The sequence below is a fragment of the Poecilia mexicana genome, unplaced genomic scaffold (assembly GCF_051168715.1).
Source record: "Poecilia mexicana isolate PSO_F unplaced genomic scaffold, ASM5116871v1 scaffold_5, whole genome shotgun sequence".
In the NCBI taxonomy this organism is placed as follows: domain Eukaryota; kingdom Metazoa; phylum Chordata; class Actinopteri; order Cyprinodontiformes; family Poeciliidae; genus Poecilia; species Poecilia mexicana.
Genome location: NW_028263374.1, coordinates 19,736,919 through 19,757,013, shown reverse-complemented (window position 1 = coordinate 19,757,013; position 20,095 = coordinate 19,736,919). Strand labels below are relative to the sequence as shown.

Genomic DNA, 20,095 nt, shown 5'->3' with positions numbered 1-20,095 from the left:
CAATATAACATTGTATCGATGAAAATAGATGAAGCTGAGCTGTTTCTGCTCCCCTGTTTCGTTGTCACAGTGCAGAGCCTGCTTCAGGCAGGCGGTGACACCAGCTCGGATTTTGTAGGTTCCTTTAGAGACGAGCAGAGGAATGAAGCGGCAGCTTAATGCATTCTGTCGCTCGTAAATTATCTTCCACCGTCGTAAAGGTACTGCTAAAATAACGGCACAAATGTGTCTTCGGTTTACATGTTGGAATTTTGCCAAATTAAGATGCTTGTTTTTGTCTATGTGAGGAAAGAAAACAAGAGGTGTAATACCAGAAGAAGCTGGCAAAGGCAGTCATTAGGTTGACATTTGCCTTCAGAAACTCCTCAGTTTTCCTCAGCAGGGATTTAAGGTGTTTGAAATATCCCTTCAACTTTTTGTTCCGTATTTACATGGCAGCATCGTTTAGTTGTTGTCTGAACTACCGCGATCCAAATCTCCTGTTCCACCACATTCCAAAAATGCTCCTTTGGGTTGAGGTCTTGTGACTTTGGAGGTCATTGCAGTACAATGAATTTGTTGTCATGTTCAGAACAGCTGGAGATGATTTGGACTTTTGTGAAGATGCTCACATGGTCGTAAAGAGCCTAAAAGAGGGGCAGGAAAATGTCTCCTGCATCATGACATCACCAGCCTGAACCGTTGATCTAAGCAGGATGGATCCATTATTTTGTGTTGCATAAGTTGCATGAATGAGAATTGGTCCTTAGTCGGACTTTTCATTTGAAAATCAGTCGAATCACCAGAAACTCTAAAATATTTCTGAGAAGAGGTTTTAAATTTGTGTTACTGAAAATGCATAAAGTCATTGTATCCTGCCGAGTTTTCTGCTGGACATTTATCTAAAAGTCATTTCTCTTAAGACTGTGAAAGTGATGCGGACAATAAGAATGCTTTTTACGCTTTTATAGGTAGTATTAAGTGCTGAAGTGGAATGTATGTGCTGGCAAAAGATGAAAAGGTCTGGTGCTAAGCTCCTGAGCACACATTTTTTTTCTTGCAAGGCTCATTCCTTTCTCAGATGTTTGGATTAAAAGCATTGAATTTGACTTTTGGCACTTATCAAATTTGGCATTACTTTAGTGGCATTTTTTTTTTTTTAAATCTACATCCATTTCAAAGGACTGGACGACAGCACATCCTTTAGTCTGCTCGCATTCTTTGCTCTATTGCTATTTGCCCCAATAAATCCTGTCTTTGAATTACACGGGGTTCTTTGAAGAAAAGGTAAAATACAGAGGTCTTTAATGAAATGTTATAAATCAGCAAGAGAACAAATCAATCACTGCAAGATGGTAGAATAGAAAGATAATTTATTGAGGGTTCGAGCAGAACAATGCAGAGAGGACGTTTGGAGCAAAAGGGGCATGTGAGGACCGGAGAGAAAGAGAGAGGAGGACCTACAACATGGTGGATTCTGCTTTGTCAGATGGGAGGGTGAAACAGAGAAGGAGATGGAGGCAGAGCAAAATAAGAGGTAGTCAGCATGGGATGTCAGTCCAGGACTCTTCATTGAGTAACTAAAAAGTAGGTGCTGGATGGTTAAGTTTCTCTTCTGAAGGCTTTGTAACAAGGTTGACTCCAGTTATGGCTTTGGCATCAGGATGGTGGATTTTCTCCCTGGTGCTCATTGAAGCAACGGCATCTCTGGCTGCAAACTACCCGTATGTTTACTACAGAAGAATCTGTCACAGGCCTCACTGTTACCACGGCTATCATGGCTACAACACTGGCTACTTGCCTGCTGCAGGTAAGTGGTTCTTAATACAAAAAGTAGGTATAGCAATGTAAAGTTAGTGTTGTTGGGTTTTTTTTTTAGCTTTGGGGTTATTTTTCTCTGATCAGAGATTAGTGCACCTGCAGACATCAGCTATATGTTATTACAAATGCTTTAAAAAGCAAGAAAAAGGAGGAGACTACCCTGTGCATGTTGTAGACCGTTATCCTGTTTGACTCGTCTGGATTTGGCACAATAGTTTGAGGATAACTGTGCATTGTAAAGCCTTTTTTTATTTTTATTGTTACCGGTTTGCTGATAAATCCTTTTCTTATATGTCATGTTTGGAGTTAAGTCAAGACATTGCAGAAATAGCGGCTGTGCACAATAAACACGTCGGCTTTCCTAAACTAATGTGAAATATCTCTCCTGTGAGACGACATTGTGCCGTGTTCAGAGCGTCCATGCAGCCGGCATTAAAGCCAGCGGCTGCTGAGGCTTTGGCTCCGGTCCGCTGAGGATCGTGTTCTGGATGTGGAAACTTGCTGGAGGGGATCTGCTGACTGACTGTGAGACTGCAGCCGACAGCAACTAAGCTCTCATTACAGGAAAAACCAAAAGACTGCATGCTCCATTGACGGAAAAATGCATGGATGGCTCGTGCCAGCTTTCCTGGATGAAGTGAAACTCGGACTTGGCAGCAGAGACCCCAAGAGGAAGAAAGTTTAGGAGCTTGCTTCTGCTCCAAATGCTATATTTGAAGATACTGTTGGACATTACTGGGAAACGGGTTTAGCCAGAGGTTTTACAGGAGCTGCTATGCAAGTAAATGGAGAAATAGTTAGGATTGTACGCTTACTATTTTTGCTATTCTTGATCTAATAACAAAAGCAGAACCTTTACAAAATTCCCTGCAGATATTTTACTTTAGTATTTGACATGATAAGGTTGATAAACGGTGGACCTTGTAAAGACATGATTTATGTGCAAATAACTCTTACCACACTGGTGCAAAGTGACACAAATAGGATGCAGATTGTCCAGATGCATCGCTGCATTCATCCAGCAGATCATGAAGTTCTTTACATGGCAAGTTTTTTTTTCTCTGTGTGTTACAAATGGTCTCCTACATTTATGACTTCCCAAAGGGCTGCAAAAATTATTACTTTCACCCCCATATTCCATATTTTCACCCAGTGCAAGAATTTACACTGTGCTAAAGAGTGAAGAAAAAAACCTTAGTGGTGAGTCCAGACAGCCTCTGCAGGGGAGGCTCCAGAAGGTTTTGATACAGGGCAGAAATATCACTTAAACCTGGATGCATAAATACAGTGGATGTCTGCCTAATTATGGTTCAGTTTCCATAACATCACCCATTTTGGGATTTTTCTGTGGAATTTAACTCCAAAAAAAACAAAAAAAAAAAACATACCTATTTGCAGATTTTTCTCGTAGAGCATAAAAGAAGATACAGAATGGGCCACTGACGGCTGTTTTCAAATCTCCAGCCAGTAGCCAATCCAGGAGCGCCATTTATTTTCCTTGGTGCTAATTGTGCTGAACCCACAAGTGTATTGATCGACATTAAAGCACATTTGTTAGGGATGCATGATTTATCGGTCATAACATCAGGATTGGTCAATGTTAGTTTTTTTATTGTTATTTTTTACAGTATCATTCTGATAAGTGAAACTGGATTATATTAACAACTGATGTTTATTTCCATATCTTTTGTGTTTCTGGTATATGTTTGTTATATGTTATATTAAAGGTGGTTTCCCCCTCACATTCCCTTTTTTATCAGATTTTCTCTATCAGATCACATCTAGTGCATTCTGCTTTGCAAAATCTCCTCTGGAGTTGAATGTAAAAATAAACAAAACCCATAAAAGAACCTTTATATTTACATTTTTGACCTTACATCTACCTATATCTATAGCACCTCTGTCGCTGTGTTGTAAAAATCACCCTTTTGACTTCAGTTTTGAAAGTCTGCTTTAGTAGAGATAATCGCCAAAGAGGAAGTCATCCTGTATCATCCTATCCTTATTTTATATTTTCAGTCTTTTCAGTGAAGAAGAGAAGAAAAGCGCCTGTTGTCCAAGGGACTCACCACTATTCCCTACCAATCCTGCAAAACATTTTTAAAATTATTAAATATGTTAGACTGTAGAGCTCATAATTTGTAGTAAAGGTATAATAAAACATGTACATTGGATTTTTAAGTCACTGAATGCCTGCTTCAGTGAGTGTTTGTGACACAGCAGGTCCAAAAGATGATGAAAAGTACTGACTGCATGTCGCTGTTTGTTAAAGGTAATTTATTACTAATTTCTTTGGTCATGTTTTCAGGGAACAGTCTTCTGAAATTAAGATTCTCTCTGCAGAACCTCATTTCATCAAATGATGTCATGTGTTTGTGTGTGAAATGTGTCCCTGGGGAGTCTGATTGTGTATTTTGTCTGGTTGGATAAATGTCATAAATATACAGTTTGTTTTATCTTCACTGTTCGCTGTAATTTTGACAGCATGGAATTAAAAACGTGCGGTTTGTGGTGAAGCAAACTTTCTGCTGCAGGGACAGCAGTCGTCCTGCTCTTCAAACTTTCAGATCAGATCTCTTTTCTCACACATCTCAGTGAATTCTTGAAATAGTTTTCTGATGAAAAAACCTGGCTGAGGTCAACATTATTCTGAACCAAACACCTCACACTCGGGCTCCTAAATAGTGTTTTATGATGTGTTAGCTTGTCTTACAGACCTCAGCCACAGCCAAACAGTTTTCCTTCCTTTTTTATATGAGTCACTTGTTGCAGTCTGAAATATTTTCATTATATCTACTCCAATAGTTTAGTCAGTGTTGGAAAGAATAGGTGACTAATGTCCTAATCATTCCGATCTCGGCTGCTAGAAACTCAAATGGAGACGGGCTTCATATATCATTTCAGATCTCACGGGGGGGGTTCTGCTCATGAAATTGATCAATCTTTGACCCCTGAAACCAATGCCGCCCAGATACATGGTTTGTTTGATTAGAAATCAGTTCACATGCGAAGGCTGTTCTATTTTCCGCACCACAATATTTTCAGATGGAGAGTCCGCCTCTTCTGTTTGTTTATTCCCAGAGCAGTCGGCTGAGAGGAATGTTTTGGTTTTGAATCTTCTGGCTCAAGTTTCCATATGCTTCTTCACTCGGGGGGGTTCTGAAGAGCTGCAGGAATTTAAATGTGCTTTTAAATGTTCAGTAGTTGTTTCCACATGGAGGTAAATGTTTGTCTGAGCTGCAGTAGGCTTGTAAAATACTTCCCCCCTCCATTCTCATCCATCCTCTCCTCTCAGCTGGAGGTGCATCTTTGTCCTAAAGCCTGACTTATTAAGACACTCTCACACTTTAGCAGTTCATTTGGGATTTCTTTTCTCGTAATGAGGAGTTTTACTGAAATTGTTCATGTCCGTTCTTCCTGTCTGGATCTTCTGTTCAGATATAGATGAATGCCAGGTCCATAACGGAGGCTGCCAGCACAGATGTATTAACACCAGAGGCTCATACTATTGTGAATGCCACCCTGGCTCCAGGCTCCATGTGGACAGTCGCACCTGCCTCAGTGAGTAGATTTGGAAACATTCACTGCTGTCGACATGTGGGATTAACGGACATATGGGTGCATTTTGAACCATTCTGGTGCAACACATTGATAAAATTACTGATGGTGCTAATTAAAAATATGTAATGGGAAAAAAAAAGTAACAATAAAACAGCTTTTTCTAACAGAATTAACTCTTGGAGAGATTTCAGTGTTGGTTCAAATGCATTTGTTGGTCATTTTATTTAAGTTTGCCATGGGCATTTAACCCTCAATGCTGCAGGTGACCACTTTGGAGCAAAAACCTAGATGTTCATTTAATCATTGGAAGGAAAGTATGCAGAAATGAAGGAAGTTCAGAGTTGTATACAGAGTTTTATAAACCTGGTGCTGGCTTCAGTGTGCTTCCTGTTTGACATTTAGATTTGAAATCATTCTCTGTGAAGTCATTTATCTTACTACACAGATATGTTAGCAAGAACCCAACCATTCATGAAAGGCTCTTCACTGACGGATGTTGAGTGAAGAAATAAAATATTACAACCTTTACAACAGAGTCCTGATGGAATGATTGTAGATGCAGCTCATTTGTGTTTATACTAATAAACTAGGTTTTTTATTCCGCTGTTCATTCCAGATAGTTTGAGTTCATGAAAGCACAAAAGCAGAGACTCTGTGCTCACATCGACTCTCTCATCTGCCCGGTGAACTTCAGATGTTTCCCACACACTTAGCTTGTAGCTGCATAATATTTAATCTGGAAAACGCTGTGCGGTTTGACATGCACTCAGGATGGATTGGTCTTGACTCCAGTCTCTCGGTATGAATAACACAGCCTTTGAGTTCTTCTACTAGTTATTTTCCACTAAATGATTCAGACCCATCTGTTACTTCAAAGAGGATAAATGTAGGTTGGGAAGAAGTGGGATCAAATTGAACCGAACCTCATTAGTGGATGAGTAAGCCATCCACTGTGGATGCCAATCGCTCAGGTGTCTCTGAGTTTTAACTTTTTATTGTGATGAGCTTTTAGTTTGAAAGGGTCCAGAAGTTAGAGATTTCACTTCAGATTTATTCCTGCAAGTTGCCTAATTTTCTGTTTTCACATTTTCAGCCGTGTACTCATGCGCTGTCCGCAATGGAGGATGCGAGCACTACTGTCTGCAGCAGTCGGCTTCACATTTTCGCTGCCGCTGCAAGCCAAATTACGTGTTGGCAGAGGATGGCAAGCACTGTAAACGTAAGTGACCACGCTGAACATATATAAAACATGCACAACCTCAACACACAAAACAAAAAAGAAAATAATTGGACTGTTCCCAACTGATGAAAGGTGAGCTTCTAAACATAATGTTAAAAACACCTTCACTCATTCTGCTGGTAGCTGTAATTTTATCTCAGGAAGACTAATATTGAATACCATTCTGTGTCTTACTGAGTTACATTTATTGTTTGTTTGTTTTTTCTTCATAATAATTGTTTTCATATCCAATGCTTGTTTTGATCACCTCAGTCTCAAAGGCTTCACAGTCAAGTATGGTCTTCCAAATGTAGGAAATTATACATAAATTTCCATCTGCTAAATGACGAGCTTTTAGATGCCTTTTCTTTGTGATTGTTGGCTTCCTTTAATTATTCAGAGGTGAATGCTCTGATCATACTAGTAAGACGGGCTGCCACAAGTTAATTTCTACAGAGGGAGCCCAATGAAGAAGAACTCAATTCAAAGCTATGCACGTGTTGGGCATTAACATTTAGAAAAAAACAAGTTTTATAGATCTCTGCTGTAAAATAATGGAGACTGTGATGGTGAGGAAGGCATGCTTTTTGCTCTCCAGTGCAGAATCCTTGTGCAGATCAGAATGGAGGCTGCATGCATGAGTGTCGAGTTGATGGAGGAAAGCCTATCTGTGATTGCAAACGTGGCTACCTGCTGGCTGAAGATGGGAAAACCTGTGAAGGTATAGTTTCAAATTCATTTTCTTAGTAATGTGTGGAGTGGAAGTTCAATGTTAGGTGAAGTAAAAGTACTTTAAAATTCCATCTGAAGTCATTTTATGGATATTTAAGGCTTTCACTCTCTGAGCCAAACTTTCAAATAGCTGCTGGATCAACTCTGTTTGAAGATTGTTTTAAGAAATAAAATGTATTTGGAACATTTTGCAAAAGTAAGACATAGAAAGTATAGTCATAAACGTAAAAACTATAAACTATAAATGAAAATAAGACATCTGATCCTGCAGCTGTGTGTGTGGTTAGGATCTGCTGAAGCTGTGAAGGTTATATTGTTTTTAGGCCTATAAAAAGCATTCGATTCACAAGCGGCACATTCAAAGTGTCACTGAGCTTGTGCAGACCATGTGCAATCCGTCCCACAGTTCATAATGCTTAAACACGTCCTTCCTCAGATATCGACGAGTGTAAAACAGAGGAAACCAACTGTGCACATGGCTGCCGCAACACGCTGGGCTCCTACGCTTGCGTTTGCAACACCGCCTATGAGCTGGGATCTGATGGGAAGCAGTGTTACAGTCAGTCTGAATATCATCGCGCATGTTAAACTTTGAACTCGTCTGATTGAGCCCCATTCCTCCTGACGGACCGTCTGACCTCACTGTGAATGTTAGGAATTGAGATGGAGATTGTGAACAGCTGTGAGAGCAACAACGGTGGATGTTCTCATCGCTGCCAGCATTCGACCAGCGGGCCCGTGTGCACCTGTAACCATGGTTACCGGCTCAACGATGACCTGAAAACCTGTGTTGGTATGAGACTGCAATGCGCTCAAACTGATGTGAACCACCTGAGTATACGTTAGCCGATTGCATGATCAGCATCAGCATACATAGACTGTAGTACTTTGTTGCTTATATGATGTCGGTACCGGAATGTTTTCTATTTCTGTTTTCCAAATACTTGCAGCCACTCCGCAAAGAATTGGATAAAATTTCAGGCTCCAAGAAGTGCAAAGCTAGTGCAGGCTTACTCCAAGAAAACTTTAATTTCAGCAAAATGTAGCTTTACAAAGTCTTTACAAACGCTCAACACCCTTTGTATCTTTGTTCTGCCACTCCACAACTATGCATCACATTATGTTGGTTTGTCACATAAGTTCCAGATATATGGCAAGACAAAATGTGAAAAGGAACATGAATATTTTTGCCATATTTTAGTTTTCTAACCCAAATTCACTTCACTTTTACCCGTCTGCACAATGTTTAACGAATTTACATATGTTTTGTGTCGTTTTTACATCTGCAAACATAAATTGGAGTTATAAAGGCTCCCTGATCAAACTAGCTGTCTGCAACAGTACTGAAGAGTTATAACTCATTTATTATTAGTAAATCTTGTAATGTGGAGTTCTATCTTCCAAAATGTTCATAAAGTCCAAGAGCCATCAGTATAAATACTTTCCAACAAGAACTGAACTCTGTTGAACTTTCATGTATGCTCATAAAATTAGATTCACAAGACTTTACACAAAGTTATCACATTTGATTACTGTAGCAGCATTATTAGCTCAGTCGACACTACAACTTTGCCAAATACACATAAAAACAGAGGGGAGAAAATGCCATTAACTGCATTAAATATTTGTTTTAATGTGCTCATAAAATCTTCACGCACTTTAAGAATTTGTAGAGTTCATGGTAAATTGTATTTGTGTTTAGGAGGTGGAACATTATTGAAGTTTGGTGAGCGTTTATCATAACCGAAAAATAAAGAGCAGAGGTTTAGCTCTAAATATATATATTTTAGTTGTAACTTGGCTGCAATTGGTTGCTAAATCAGCACACTTTATATTTTCTCATAAAAGGTTTCTATCAGAAAGCAGTAAAGCATATTTTGTGTGTGTGTGTTTTCCTGCTTGTTGTGTTTGTCAGATGTTGATGAGTGTGGAGAACAGAGCTCCTGTTGTGAGCAGGACTGCACCAACTACCCCGGGGGTTATGAATGCTACTGCTCAGCAGGACACAGACTCAATGCAGATGGATGTAGCTGTGACGGTATGTTTTGCTCCCAGGTAAAACATGGCTGACTCTGCTAATTTATTTCAGATTCTGCGGGTTTGTTATTTCGTTGTTGTTCTAACTTTACCTTGAGATGTAGCAAAAGCTGTTGACCTTTTGCCGTGTCTGTGTTGTTCAGATGTGGACGAGTGTCTGGCTGCTAATGGCGGCTGTGATCACACATGCCAGAATATCGCCGGCTCCTTCCAGTGCTTCTGTCGCCGGGGTTTCCAGCTGGACGAGGACAGGCGCTCCTGCATCCGTGAGTTTCAGCCATGTCGTTTCATTTCATTCTTAGCGATAAGTAGTTCCAAATTCACTTCCTACAGGCTAAAAGTGAATTAAATTTTGTTCAGTTCACCACCTGTTCTTAACTAAGTTCATCTTCAAAAAAACACAAAGTAGTTTCCCTTTAGCCATAAGTTTTTTCTGTGTAATACATTTAAAAAATAATAATTATCCACAAATTAGCATACAGATTATTGCATCATGTTGCATTTGCAACCTGGTCTTTGCCACATTAACATCAGCAAACATGGAAATACCTAGCACTCTAAAAATATTTGGCAACACTTTATTTGAAGGGGGGTGAATAAGACTGTCATGACACTGTCATAAACATGACAACACATGTCATGAACATGAATGAGCCTTCATGAATATTTATGACTGTTGTCATAAAGCGTCATTCGGTAAATTATGACACTTTTAATACAAAGTTGACATTATTCAAAATGTCTTTGTTATGAGAACTTGACATTAACCAATAAATCATTACTGATATAAATTTGTTATAAAAGAATTAATGATTGCACTTTAAAAATTAGGTAACTTTATGTTATTAAAGATAAAGTTTAAACAGTAATGATTTCTTGGTTAATGTCAAGTTGTCATAACAAAGACATTTTGAATAATGTCAACTTTGTATTAAAAGTGTCATAATTTACCAAATGACGCTTTATGACAACAGTCATAAATATTCATGAAGGCTTATTCATGTTCATGACAGGTGTTATGTCATGTTTATGACAGTGTCATGTCAGTCTTATTCAACCCCCTTCAAATAAAGTGTTACCAAATATTTAAAGGTTTTAATGTGGAAAAAAAAAGAATCTGTTTTGGCTTCAGGATGTTGTCAGCTTTTCCCCCCCACATTAAAACCTTTATGTTTGGACTGCTGGTTATTTCCATCTTCTGTAGGTATTCATAACCCATAAAAAATTTTTCACATCTCTTTTTTGGCATTTGAGTTGTGAGCACTACTTTTCTCCTCATGTTTAATTCACCTCCTTTTTCTCTATAGTTTCAATTGCAAAACAATCTATTAAGACCACATTTTTACTTTGTGTCGACTTTCAAACCACTGTGAAATTTTGGCACATAAACATTTGGAGTGCACTTGTAATAAGAACACGTTGTCCAATACTTTCTAAACCCAGGATGCCAATTTTTTTGGAGTTTGTCCAGAGTATTTAAACCTGTTAGACCCTTTTTTTTCTTATCGGAAAAGCTCTAGCTTATTCCAGCCTCGACGGAGATCATCTGTGAGCGATAAATTCATGTCTTGCTATAAATTATGACAAAATGTAAAAAGGTTCAAAGGGTAAAAATGCTTTAGCTGAGTCACTGTAAAATCCTGATTCTTTAAAAACATGTCGGCTGTCAAAATCTTTACTCATCTAACAGAGGTGAATCTTGATGCCTTGATTTAAGATTTTAGTGCCTTGCACATGGAGCATGTCTACTTATGACAGGAAGAATCTGGAATTGAATTCATAACTTTCAGATTTCAAGTCTGCTACTCAGTCACCCAATAAATGCTGTTGTCAAAATTAAGAATTTTACATTTATGCCATTTTTGTTCCTATTAAAAACAGACTTTCAAAGAGGCATAAATAATTTTAGTTTTAACTGTATGCTTTAATCACCATAGCTACAATACTATTAGAAATTGCAAATACAAGTTTTGTGCATTTTTTTGTTTTTACGAGGTCTAATATTACAAAGTCTCCCTTACTAATGAATGGCAGAGAAGTTTTCAGAGTTGAAGACGCTTTGATTCACTTTAACCTGTTAGGAATCTTATATGGCCTCATTTTACCTTTTAAAATGTTCTCTTTTTTTTCTTGATAAAATGTTAAAAATATCTAAATCCCAGTGACATTTCAGTGTACACTTACTGAAATGATGCTTTGTGTAATTTGATGGTGTGAAAAGCATGCTGATTACTTCCTAAACATTTGTAGAAACTGGTTATATAACTGTGTATATATTAGTGTGTATATAAACAACTACTTAAGAATTTAAATCGAGTTATTCATATCGAAATAAGTAGGATTTGAGTTATGAAGCAGTATGCTCCATCCACGCCACATTTGTGAGTTTTTCTCTTGCTCCATTGCAGCTCTCGAAGGTGCAGTTGAGTCCCTCTCCAGCGGAGGCGCCATCGAGCTGTCCCTCATTCATCCCCAGCTCACCTTGCTCCGCGACTACGACCAACCCCTGGAGCGTTACGACGACTACGAAGATGACGATGGGGAGCTCAGGGCCGAGAGCAGCCTGGCCGAGAAATTTGGTGAGTTTTCTCCCTCTGCCATTATTAACTCATTTTCATTAACATGAAACCTGCATCTGATTACCAGGCCTCTGTGAAGTGTTTAGACTGACTCTTTCAGAGGAAGACCACACGGGGAGTGTTAATTATCTCAGTTCATGCTTCCAGACGACCAGGAAACTACCAGGCAGGAATGCTGCGGCTTATCTGGCACAGTAGCTAATTTAACCAGGGAACCAGAGATATTTTTTCAGCTGTGCATATCTGATGAACATTCTAAATAACAATGTAATTAAAACTGGAAACAAGTGGGACACACTTTACTGTCTGATTTCGGTGTATATCATAACATAATGTTACAATTTCTGTGCCATTCTTTGTCTATTTGATTTGGAGTCGTGGACTGTCTCATTTGCTGGAGCAGCAGTGTTAGAAAAAGTCCAAAACAGGCAGATAAAACAGTGTTTCTGCTTGACTGGTCATGGTTGCAGCTGTTGGTAATTATTCTGTTTTCAGTGTGCCTGGACGACACCTTCGGCAGCGACTGCAGCCTGACCTGTGATGACTGCACTAATGGGGGAATATGCAACATTTGGAAAAACGGCTGCGACTGTCCGGATGGATGGACGGGAATCATCTGCAATCAGAGTGAGGGCTGACCAGAGACACACTCATCACCTGCATGTCGCTGTGATTGCAAATGTTCCCTCCTGTTAGTAATCTAAACTGTTGAAAAATGTCAACCTTGCAGCCTGTCCTGCGGGGCATTTTGGAAAAAACTGCTCGTTTTCCTGCAAGTGTAAAAACGGAGCCAGCTGCGATTCGGTCAGCGGGAGCTGCCGCTGCCCTCCTGGTGTGACTGGAGATTTGTGTCAGGACGGTGAGAAACCTTTATTTTTTATGGTTTTGTTCTTACCATAAAACATTAAATTGCCGAAACATAATTCATAGAGCTATTTTAAATACAGTGCCTTGAAAAAGCATTCATACACCTTGAACTTTCTAACATGTTGACACGAGAACCACCAAATTCAATGGATTTTATTTGGATTTTATGTGCTAGACCAACACAAAATAGGGGAATGATATATGATTAATAGTTTCCTTCTAGATATGAAAACTGCATCATGCATCATGCATTTGAATTCAGTTTTCTTGAGTTTTGTAGAATTGCTGCTCCCTGCAGTCGCAGCTGGAAGTCGTTTAGGATGTTTACCAGCTCTGGACATCTGGAGGCTGAAGTTTTTACCTCTTATTTGTAAAATAATTCAAGCTCAGTCAGTCTGAATGGAGAGTGTCTGTGAGAAGTCAGTCTAAATTATTGCCTCAGATTTGTAATTAGACTTAGTTCTGTGCTTTGAGTAGGCCATTGTATCGCCTGAATATGCTTCAGATCCATTTCATTGTATCCCTGGTGAAATGTTCAACAAACTTTATGTTTAGGGTTGATTTCCTGCTGGAAAGTGAACCTCTGTCTTCTTTCGTGACCTTTCTGCAGTGTTCCTTGGTCTTCATGACCCTAATGTTTTCTAAGAATCCTTTGAGATCTAGATTAAACTACACACAAGTGGACTATTTATTATTTAGATTCATTTTTTTAAGTTAATTGCTTGCACTGTATTTTATTTAGGAGCATCAGAGTAAAGGACTGAATATAAATACATAAAAAATGTGTTTTCCACTTCAGTTATGTTGCAGTTTATGTTGGTCCCTCATTTAAAAATTCTAACAAAACACACTGAAGTTTGTGGTTTTTAAGAGGGCAAGATGTGAAAAGGTTTTTCAGTGATTTAATAATGTGGCATGTCTTCTGTCTCCAGGTTGTCCTAAAGGTTTCTATGGGAAGCAGTGCAACAAGAAGTGCAACTGTGCTAACAACGGCCGCTGCCACCGAACCTATGGAGCCTGTCTGTGTGAAGCCGGACTGTATGGACGCTTCTGTCACCTTCGTAAGACTCCTAAAACACTAACCTCCCACGTTGAAATGTTCATTTCCTGAGCCTTGCATTTCTATTTCAGAGTAAAAAGTCATATTTCCATACCTTGTAACACAAAATTGTTAATTTCAAATGTAAATGTTTTCCTAAATCTTAATTTCTAGCATGTCCTAGGTGGACCTTTGGAGCTGGCTGCTCTCAGGAGTGTCAGTGTGACCAGAAAAAGACGAAGGACTGTCATCGCCACCACGGCACCTGTATCTGCAAACCTGGTTACCACGGCAGCACCTGCAATGAAAGTGAGAAACATGCTAACTGTGTCAGTTTTTGAGAGCCTGTCCCTTTTTTATGTCACTACATTAAAATATATTTTTATGAAAAACAAACAAGAAAGTCACAATAACAAAACAGAGAGTTAATGCTTTCACAGATAAAAGAAAAATACTTCAAAACTAACCAGTTGTCTACGCACAATCTTTTCTCCCCATTTTTTGCTGTGAAATATGAAATTCACACAAATGCTGTTTATAAACATCTGATTTTATACATCTGTTTTTAGTTTCAGGGCTTAAATAACATATAGATCTCCATATATGCAACCACTGGCTAAGGCTTTGGTGTTTATGTTTCTTGGAGCGTATTCAGATTACAACCATATAGATAATTATTGCATAAAGTCCAGACTCCCTGCTTTAATTTAAAGGTATTCACATGCAAATTAGTGGAAGGGTTTAGTAATTACAGCTTTTTCACTTTTTACGTTTACTTTAAAACAAACAAACAAAAGAAAAAACAAACTAACATAAATGGACAATTGGCCTGAGTGGTATTTGCTGATTCCAGGCTTGACTAGAATGATTTTGTAGTGACTGAACAAATGGAGATGTGCATAAAATCATTATTTATTTATTTTTTTCAAACTGTGATTACCTTGAAGAAAACATGCTATCATCATCACTTTCCATCAGAAGTGCTTCACAAGCAACAATATCACTGCTAATGAAATTTCGCTCAAAGTGAGGCTTGGAAACACATAAGAAACTCCAGTAAATGTTCCTAGTGATGATTTAAATAAGAGAGACTTTTGGACTCTTGCCTGGCCTCAGGCAGGACGACAATGTGTGAGTTCTACCCGTTGCCAGGCCCGCTCACAATTTGCCATAAAAAACGGATGGGATCAATTCATTGTCCAAGAACAACTTGGACCAACTATCCAGGAGCAGGTTAGTGGTTGAACGGAGCTTTCTCCTCTTAAATGGAGCAGAAAGTTGACAATGAAGTAGCTCAGAGATTTTCAGCCCATGGCCAGAAACCTGTTCATAGCTTAGTGAGAAACCTGTGATTGACCCACTAGCTGCTGTCAGAACGGCCCACCATCAATCAGGATTTGGCCCAGAAGTTCATGTCCTGCATTTGAATTGCTCAGGTGTTTAAAAAAAGAACAAGCTGATGCTTTCCGTAAACTTGATGGGTTTCATAATGAAGACCTTCAAAACCTACTCAACTCACAGCATTTCGGCATCCAGACATGAAGACGGTTCGCTGAATTTGATACTAACAAAGTGTAATGATCACAGTGTAATAAGGGAAGAAGAGGAGGGTAATTTTCAGCTCTGACAACTTTGTGTTTTACGCGATGAGTGAAGTGTGTGCTCTGTTTTGTGTCCAGGCTGTAAAACTGGTACTTTTGGACTCGGCTGTGAGCAGAAGTGCGCCTGTCCACCTGGAGCGTCCTGTGATCATGTGACTGGAGCGTGCCAACGAAAATGCCCCGCTGGGCGTCATGGGGAGAAATGTGAGCAAGGTAGAGACAAAGACATAGAACTGTAATTCTCATCCTGAATTGGAAAAAGGTCCATCCTGTGTGTGTGTGTGTGTGTGTGTGTGTTGTGTATCAGAGTGTCCAGAGGGGATGTTTGGACCTGGCTGCATCCAGCCGTGTAACTGCACCGGTGCGCCATGTGACAAGGAGACAGGACAATGCTACTGTCAAACTGGGACGCATGGAGAGCACTGTGAGAACTGTGAGTGAGCATGCATGGGTGTAAGTGTGGATGCAACACAAGGACGCAGTTTTCCACAATAAGATCATTTTTCCTCCTCAGTGTGTCCGGAGGGTTTCTGGGGCCCCGGCTGCAGGGAAACCTGCCCCGCTTGTGAGAACGGGGGTGCCTGTGATAAACACAACGGGTCCTGCAGCTGCCCGCCTGGATACATGGGAACACTCTGCCAAACCTGTGAGTTACAGCAGCAGGCCTTTTGGGGAAGGTGTCCATAGCAACGTGCATTAAGCAGTCCACTAGATGAGAAGGATGGCAGGGGTGTGGAATAGTGAGGTGGCGCTGTTTGGATGTGAAATGAAGGAGCTGGAAGACAGATGGGATCATTTTTCTTTAAGGTCATTAGCTAAAAATCCTCCAGCCGCCTCAGAGGTTTTCCTGAGTGGATTTCAACCACGAGCTGGCTCTTAAAGCCACCTTTATGGGAACTTGGTGCTTCACAGGCAGTCATCTGGAGTTGGTTATAGAAAAGTCATTTTGATCTTGATATATTAATATATTTTTTTCCCATGTAGCTTGCCCAAGTGGACGTTTTGGTCTGAGATGCCAGATGAAATGTGTGTGTGAGAACAATGCTCGCTGTGACCCAGAGACTGGACAGTGTACCTGCGCTCCTGGATGGACTGGACACGACTGCAGAAAAGGTAAAGGCCCCAAAGAGCCGAGCTGTAGGCATTTAAAACTCTTCTGATGACTCATGCATTCTTTGTTGCAGTTTGTGATGCAGGGTACTGGGGCACCGGCTGTGCAGAAACATGTGACTGCAGAAATGGAGACGGAAGCTGCGACGCTGTGACGGGCCGGTGTAGCTGTGAAGCAGGATTCACTGGACCGAGCTGCCAGCAGAGTATGCTTCTATGTGCTGACATCCAACAGTATTTACTGAACTTCTTTACCTGTTTCATATGTTGTCATATTGCAGCCTCAAACTTTTGTGTATGCTATTGGACTTTTATGTGATAAACACACACATGACTGTAAAATGAAAGGGGGATAGACAGCTCTGGGAAAAATGAAGAGCCCACTGCACTGAACCCCATTGAAAACCTCCTGGTTTTTCCACCAAATATTGATTTCTGAAGTCTTACTGAGTTAAAACATTAGTGTTGTTGTTTCTAAATCAATATGAACTTGTTTCCTTTGCATTATTTGAGGTCTGAAAGCTCTGCATCTTTTGCGTTATTTTGACAGTTTCTCATTTTCTGGAAATAAATAGTGCATTTTTGCTTGGCATTTCGGATACAGTCAGTAGTTCATAGAATAAAAGAACAATGTCCATTTTACTCCTGTCTTCTTGTGTTTGCGTTACCCTCAGAGTGCCCTGCAGGTCTGTTTGGTCTGAGTTGTCGTCGCGTCTGTCAGTGTGAAAATGAAGCGCAGTGCGACCATGTGAGCGGCGCTTGCACGTGTCAGGTGGGATGGACGGGTTCCTTCTGCGAAAAGCGTAAGAGAAACCCCGTGAACCCAGACTCGCTCACTTTAACAATGCGATGTGGTTTTGTAAGAGAGGTCTGTATTTCAGCGTGTCCTCCGGGTTTCTACGGTCTGGACTGCCAGGAGAAGTGTTTCTGTCAGAACGGTGGGAGTTGCGATCACATCAGTGGCGTTTGTTCCTGTCCTGCAGGCTGGATCGGCCCATTCTGCAATCTGAGTGAGTGACGGTGCAGGTGTTGAGTCCTCAGAGGGCGACGGTATGTCAGGATTGTTCAGGTTTCTTAATGATAACAGGGAGTGGTTTCTCTCCGCTATTGCCATGTGCTTTATGGGCACGAGGGATTGCTCCAAAGTCAACGACTTGATATAATCAACTGGACTTCCTCAACTGGATATCTTTGTACTATCTTGAATTATATGATCAGCAGATTCTGACTGACTGCAGTTTTTATCAGTTCAGTTGCTTTGGACCAGGGGTCCCCAAACTACGGCCCGCGGGCCGGATCCGGCCCGCCACGTCATTTGGTCCGGCCCCCTGAACAATGCCGGATCCGGCCCGCCTGCTCATACCAGAGAGCATTCAGTGTTTTTTTTCATATATTGTATTTTCTGGTTTATATGTGGATTTTTCTTCAACCACCAGGGGGCTTTTGAGCAAATGTGAAACTTACTTTCCCTCAATGACTCGTCAGTCACCGTTTCACTCACGGTTTTTTCCATTTGCATTCTGGGTAAAAATATATCTAAAAGCGCGAATGTGTCGTCGTCGTCGTTCCCCCCCCCCCCGCTCGACAGTTTCAAATACAGAACAACCAACCAACACCACCCCCCCCCACCCCCCGTCGACACAAGAATTTCTTAGTTTTTTTTACTGCAAAAACCGGCCCCCGACCACAGAAAGGAACAGCTATGTGGCCCTCGCAGGAAAAAGTTTGGGGACCCCTGCTTTGGACTGTCTGTCCACACAACTGGACACATTTCTGTTTAAAACATCAGGTTTTGTGATGTTAAAAAAATACCTTGGATATGTCACAAACTGACATATCCTGTTTAACTCTGTGTAACCTCATATTGTTTAAAAGAAAAAAAAAAAGCAATGTAAGAAATAAAAATCTGTAATTACTTTCTTGCATAATTTTTCACACACTTGAGTTTCAAGTCAGTCATCTCGTTCTATATAATTATGAACTTGATTAGTCAAGTAAGATCATTTTAACATTTGCATCTTCAAGCTGAAGCCCCAGTTTGCGCAAAATGTAACAGTCAGGAGAAGGGAACATCAAAATCCATGGATGAATTTAGGAAAAGTTCTGAATCTGTGGACCAAAAAACCTTCAGTTTTCTGCTAGAAATCTGTGGATTTGGAGGAATTTTATTTTTCATGTATTCAAAAATTAGCTATATCGGAGGAGAATTATGCTTTTCCTTACAAACTGAGAGATATAAAGAAGTTTTTAAAGGGCGAATGGGCAAATTTAAAATGTGGCTTTCTGAATAAATCTGGTAAAGGGTAAATGTCACATAAATGAAAAAAAATGTTGAAATGATTTTCCTGGTTTTGTTTATTTGCATACCAAACACACTTATATTTTACCAGAACTGTGCAGACTCACTGTTCTGAATCTGACTACATGATTCAGATTCAGTGTAATTCTAATTCAGTGTAATCCAATCGGATTACACTGCGATGAACTGGACTGGTTTGAACTGAATTAGAAAATTTTCGGACTTAAACTGGAGACAAAAAATAAAAAAAGACCCGGTTGGTTTCAGATATTTGGGAAAGTCCAGTTCAACATGAGAAAGTACCATCTTGGTGTTCCCCATGCTGAGGCCTGTATTACTTTCCAAATGTTGGAATTTTCACTTTTCATGATCAGAGTTCATCTGGAGGTAACGATATTGTTTTCTCCGTCTCCTGGCAGCGTGCCTGGCTGGTTTCTATGGGCCGGGATGTAACCGAACCTGTGGCTGTCGCAACGGCGGCATCTGCCACCCAGCCGGTGGCCAGTGCTCATGTATGCCCGGCTGGACCGGACCCAACTGCACGGAAGGTGAGCTTGTGCCGTCGATGGAAGCGATCATCCACAATATAGGTGAAGAAGAGGTCACGCCAGAGAGTTTGTGTCTGATTTTCTCCCAGAATGCCCGGCTGGGTTTTATGGGGCAGACTGTCAGCAGGTCTGCTTGTGCCAGAATGGAGCCACCTGCAACAAAACCGATGGAAAATGTTCATGTCCAGCTGGATGGACGGGTACGGCCTGCGAACTGGGTAGGTAGCACTTCACCACATTAAAATGCAAGACGAAATGAGGATTAACTCTACATAATTTTCTATTTCTGGAATCAGTGATCCCTAACGACAACATCCCGCGCAGGCTGATATCTGCAGGAATATGGAAAACACTTATATTACAGGAAAATCTAGTGAGGTTTAGCCAGTTTATGTAAACTATTTTATTTGAAGTTTGACAAAGTAAATATTACCCTCCATAATGGTTGACAACCCTGATAAAAAAATAGATGCATTTTTAATGAAGATAAAACCATTTCCCACTGAGAAGTTTAAAAAAGTATATATATCAAAGGATATTTATTCAATAGAAGAAACGTCTGGTTAAGAAATAAATGTTTTTTACAACTTGGGTTGTACAGTTATATTCATATTTAATATTTAACCATATTTAAAAAGTTAATTTACGTCTTGAATTTAATTAAAGTGTCTAGGAATCTTCATTGCTAACAAATGACTTCCTG

At 40.1% G+C, this 20,095-nt stretch overlaps 1 protein-coding gene across 1 annotated transcript; it reads left to right on the top strand.

The window, feature by feature from the left end:
- Positions 1 to 1,626: 1,626 nt before the first annotated feature.
- On the top strand, positions 1,627 to 19,804 carry megf6b (multiple EGF-like-domains 6b). The gene is made up of 22 exons (XM_088005985.1): positions 1,627 to 1,789; positions 5,239 to 5,361; positions 6,455 to 6,580; positions 7,179 to 7,301; positions 7,749 to 7,871; positions 7,968 to 8,105; positions 9,228 to 9,350; positions 9,493 to 9,615; positions 11,758 to 11,928; positions 12,424 to 12,555; positions 12,659 to 12,787; positions 13,728 to 13,856; positions 14,009 to 14,143; positions 15,514 to 15,648; positions 15,743 to 15,868; positions 15,950 to 16,081; positions 16,420 to 16,548; positions 16,620 to 16,751; positions 17,220 to 17,348; positions 17,427 to 17,555; positions 19,264 to 19,392; positions 19,482 to 19,804. The coding sequence occupies exons 1-22, from the start codon at positions 1,627 to 1,629 to the stop codon at positions 19,616 to 19,618; spliced, it is 2,916 nt and encodes a 971-aa protein (XP_087862111.1). The 3' UTR covers positions 19,619 to 19,804.
- The last annotated feature ends 291 nt before the right edge of the window (positions 19,805 to 20,095 follow it).

What these genes read in the sequence shown, in the direction of transcription:
- megf6b (XM_088005985.1), top strand. Translation starts at nt 1,627, where the DNA reads ATGGCTTTGGCATCAGGATGGTGGATTTTCTCCCTGGTGCTCATTGAA. An exon ending in TGGAGATTTGTGTCAGGACG is followed by an intron (nt 12,788 to 13,727) that starts GTGAGAAACCTT and finishes TTCTGTCTCCAG; the next exon opens with GTTGTCCTAAAGGTTTCTAT. An exon ending in CGGCCCATTCTGCAATCTGA is followed by an intron (nt 17,556 to 19,263) that starts GTGAGTGACGGT and finishes GTCTCCTGGCAG; the next exon opens with CGTGCCTGGCTGGTTTCTAT.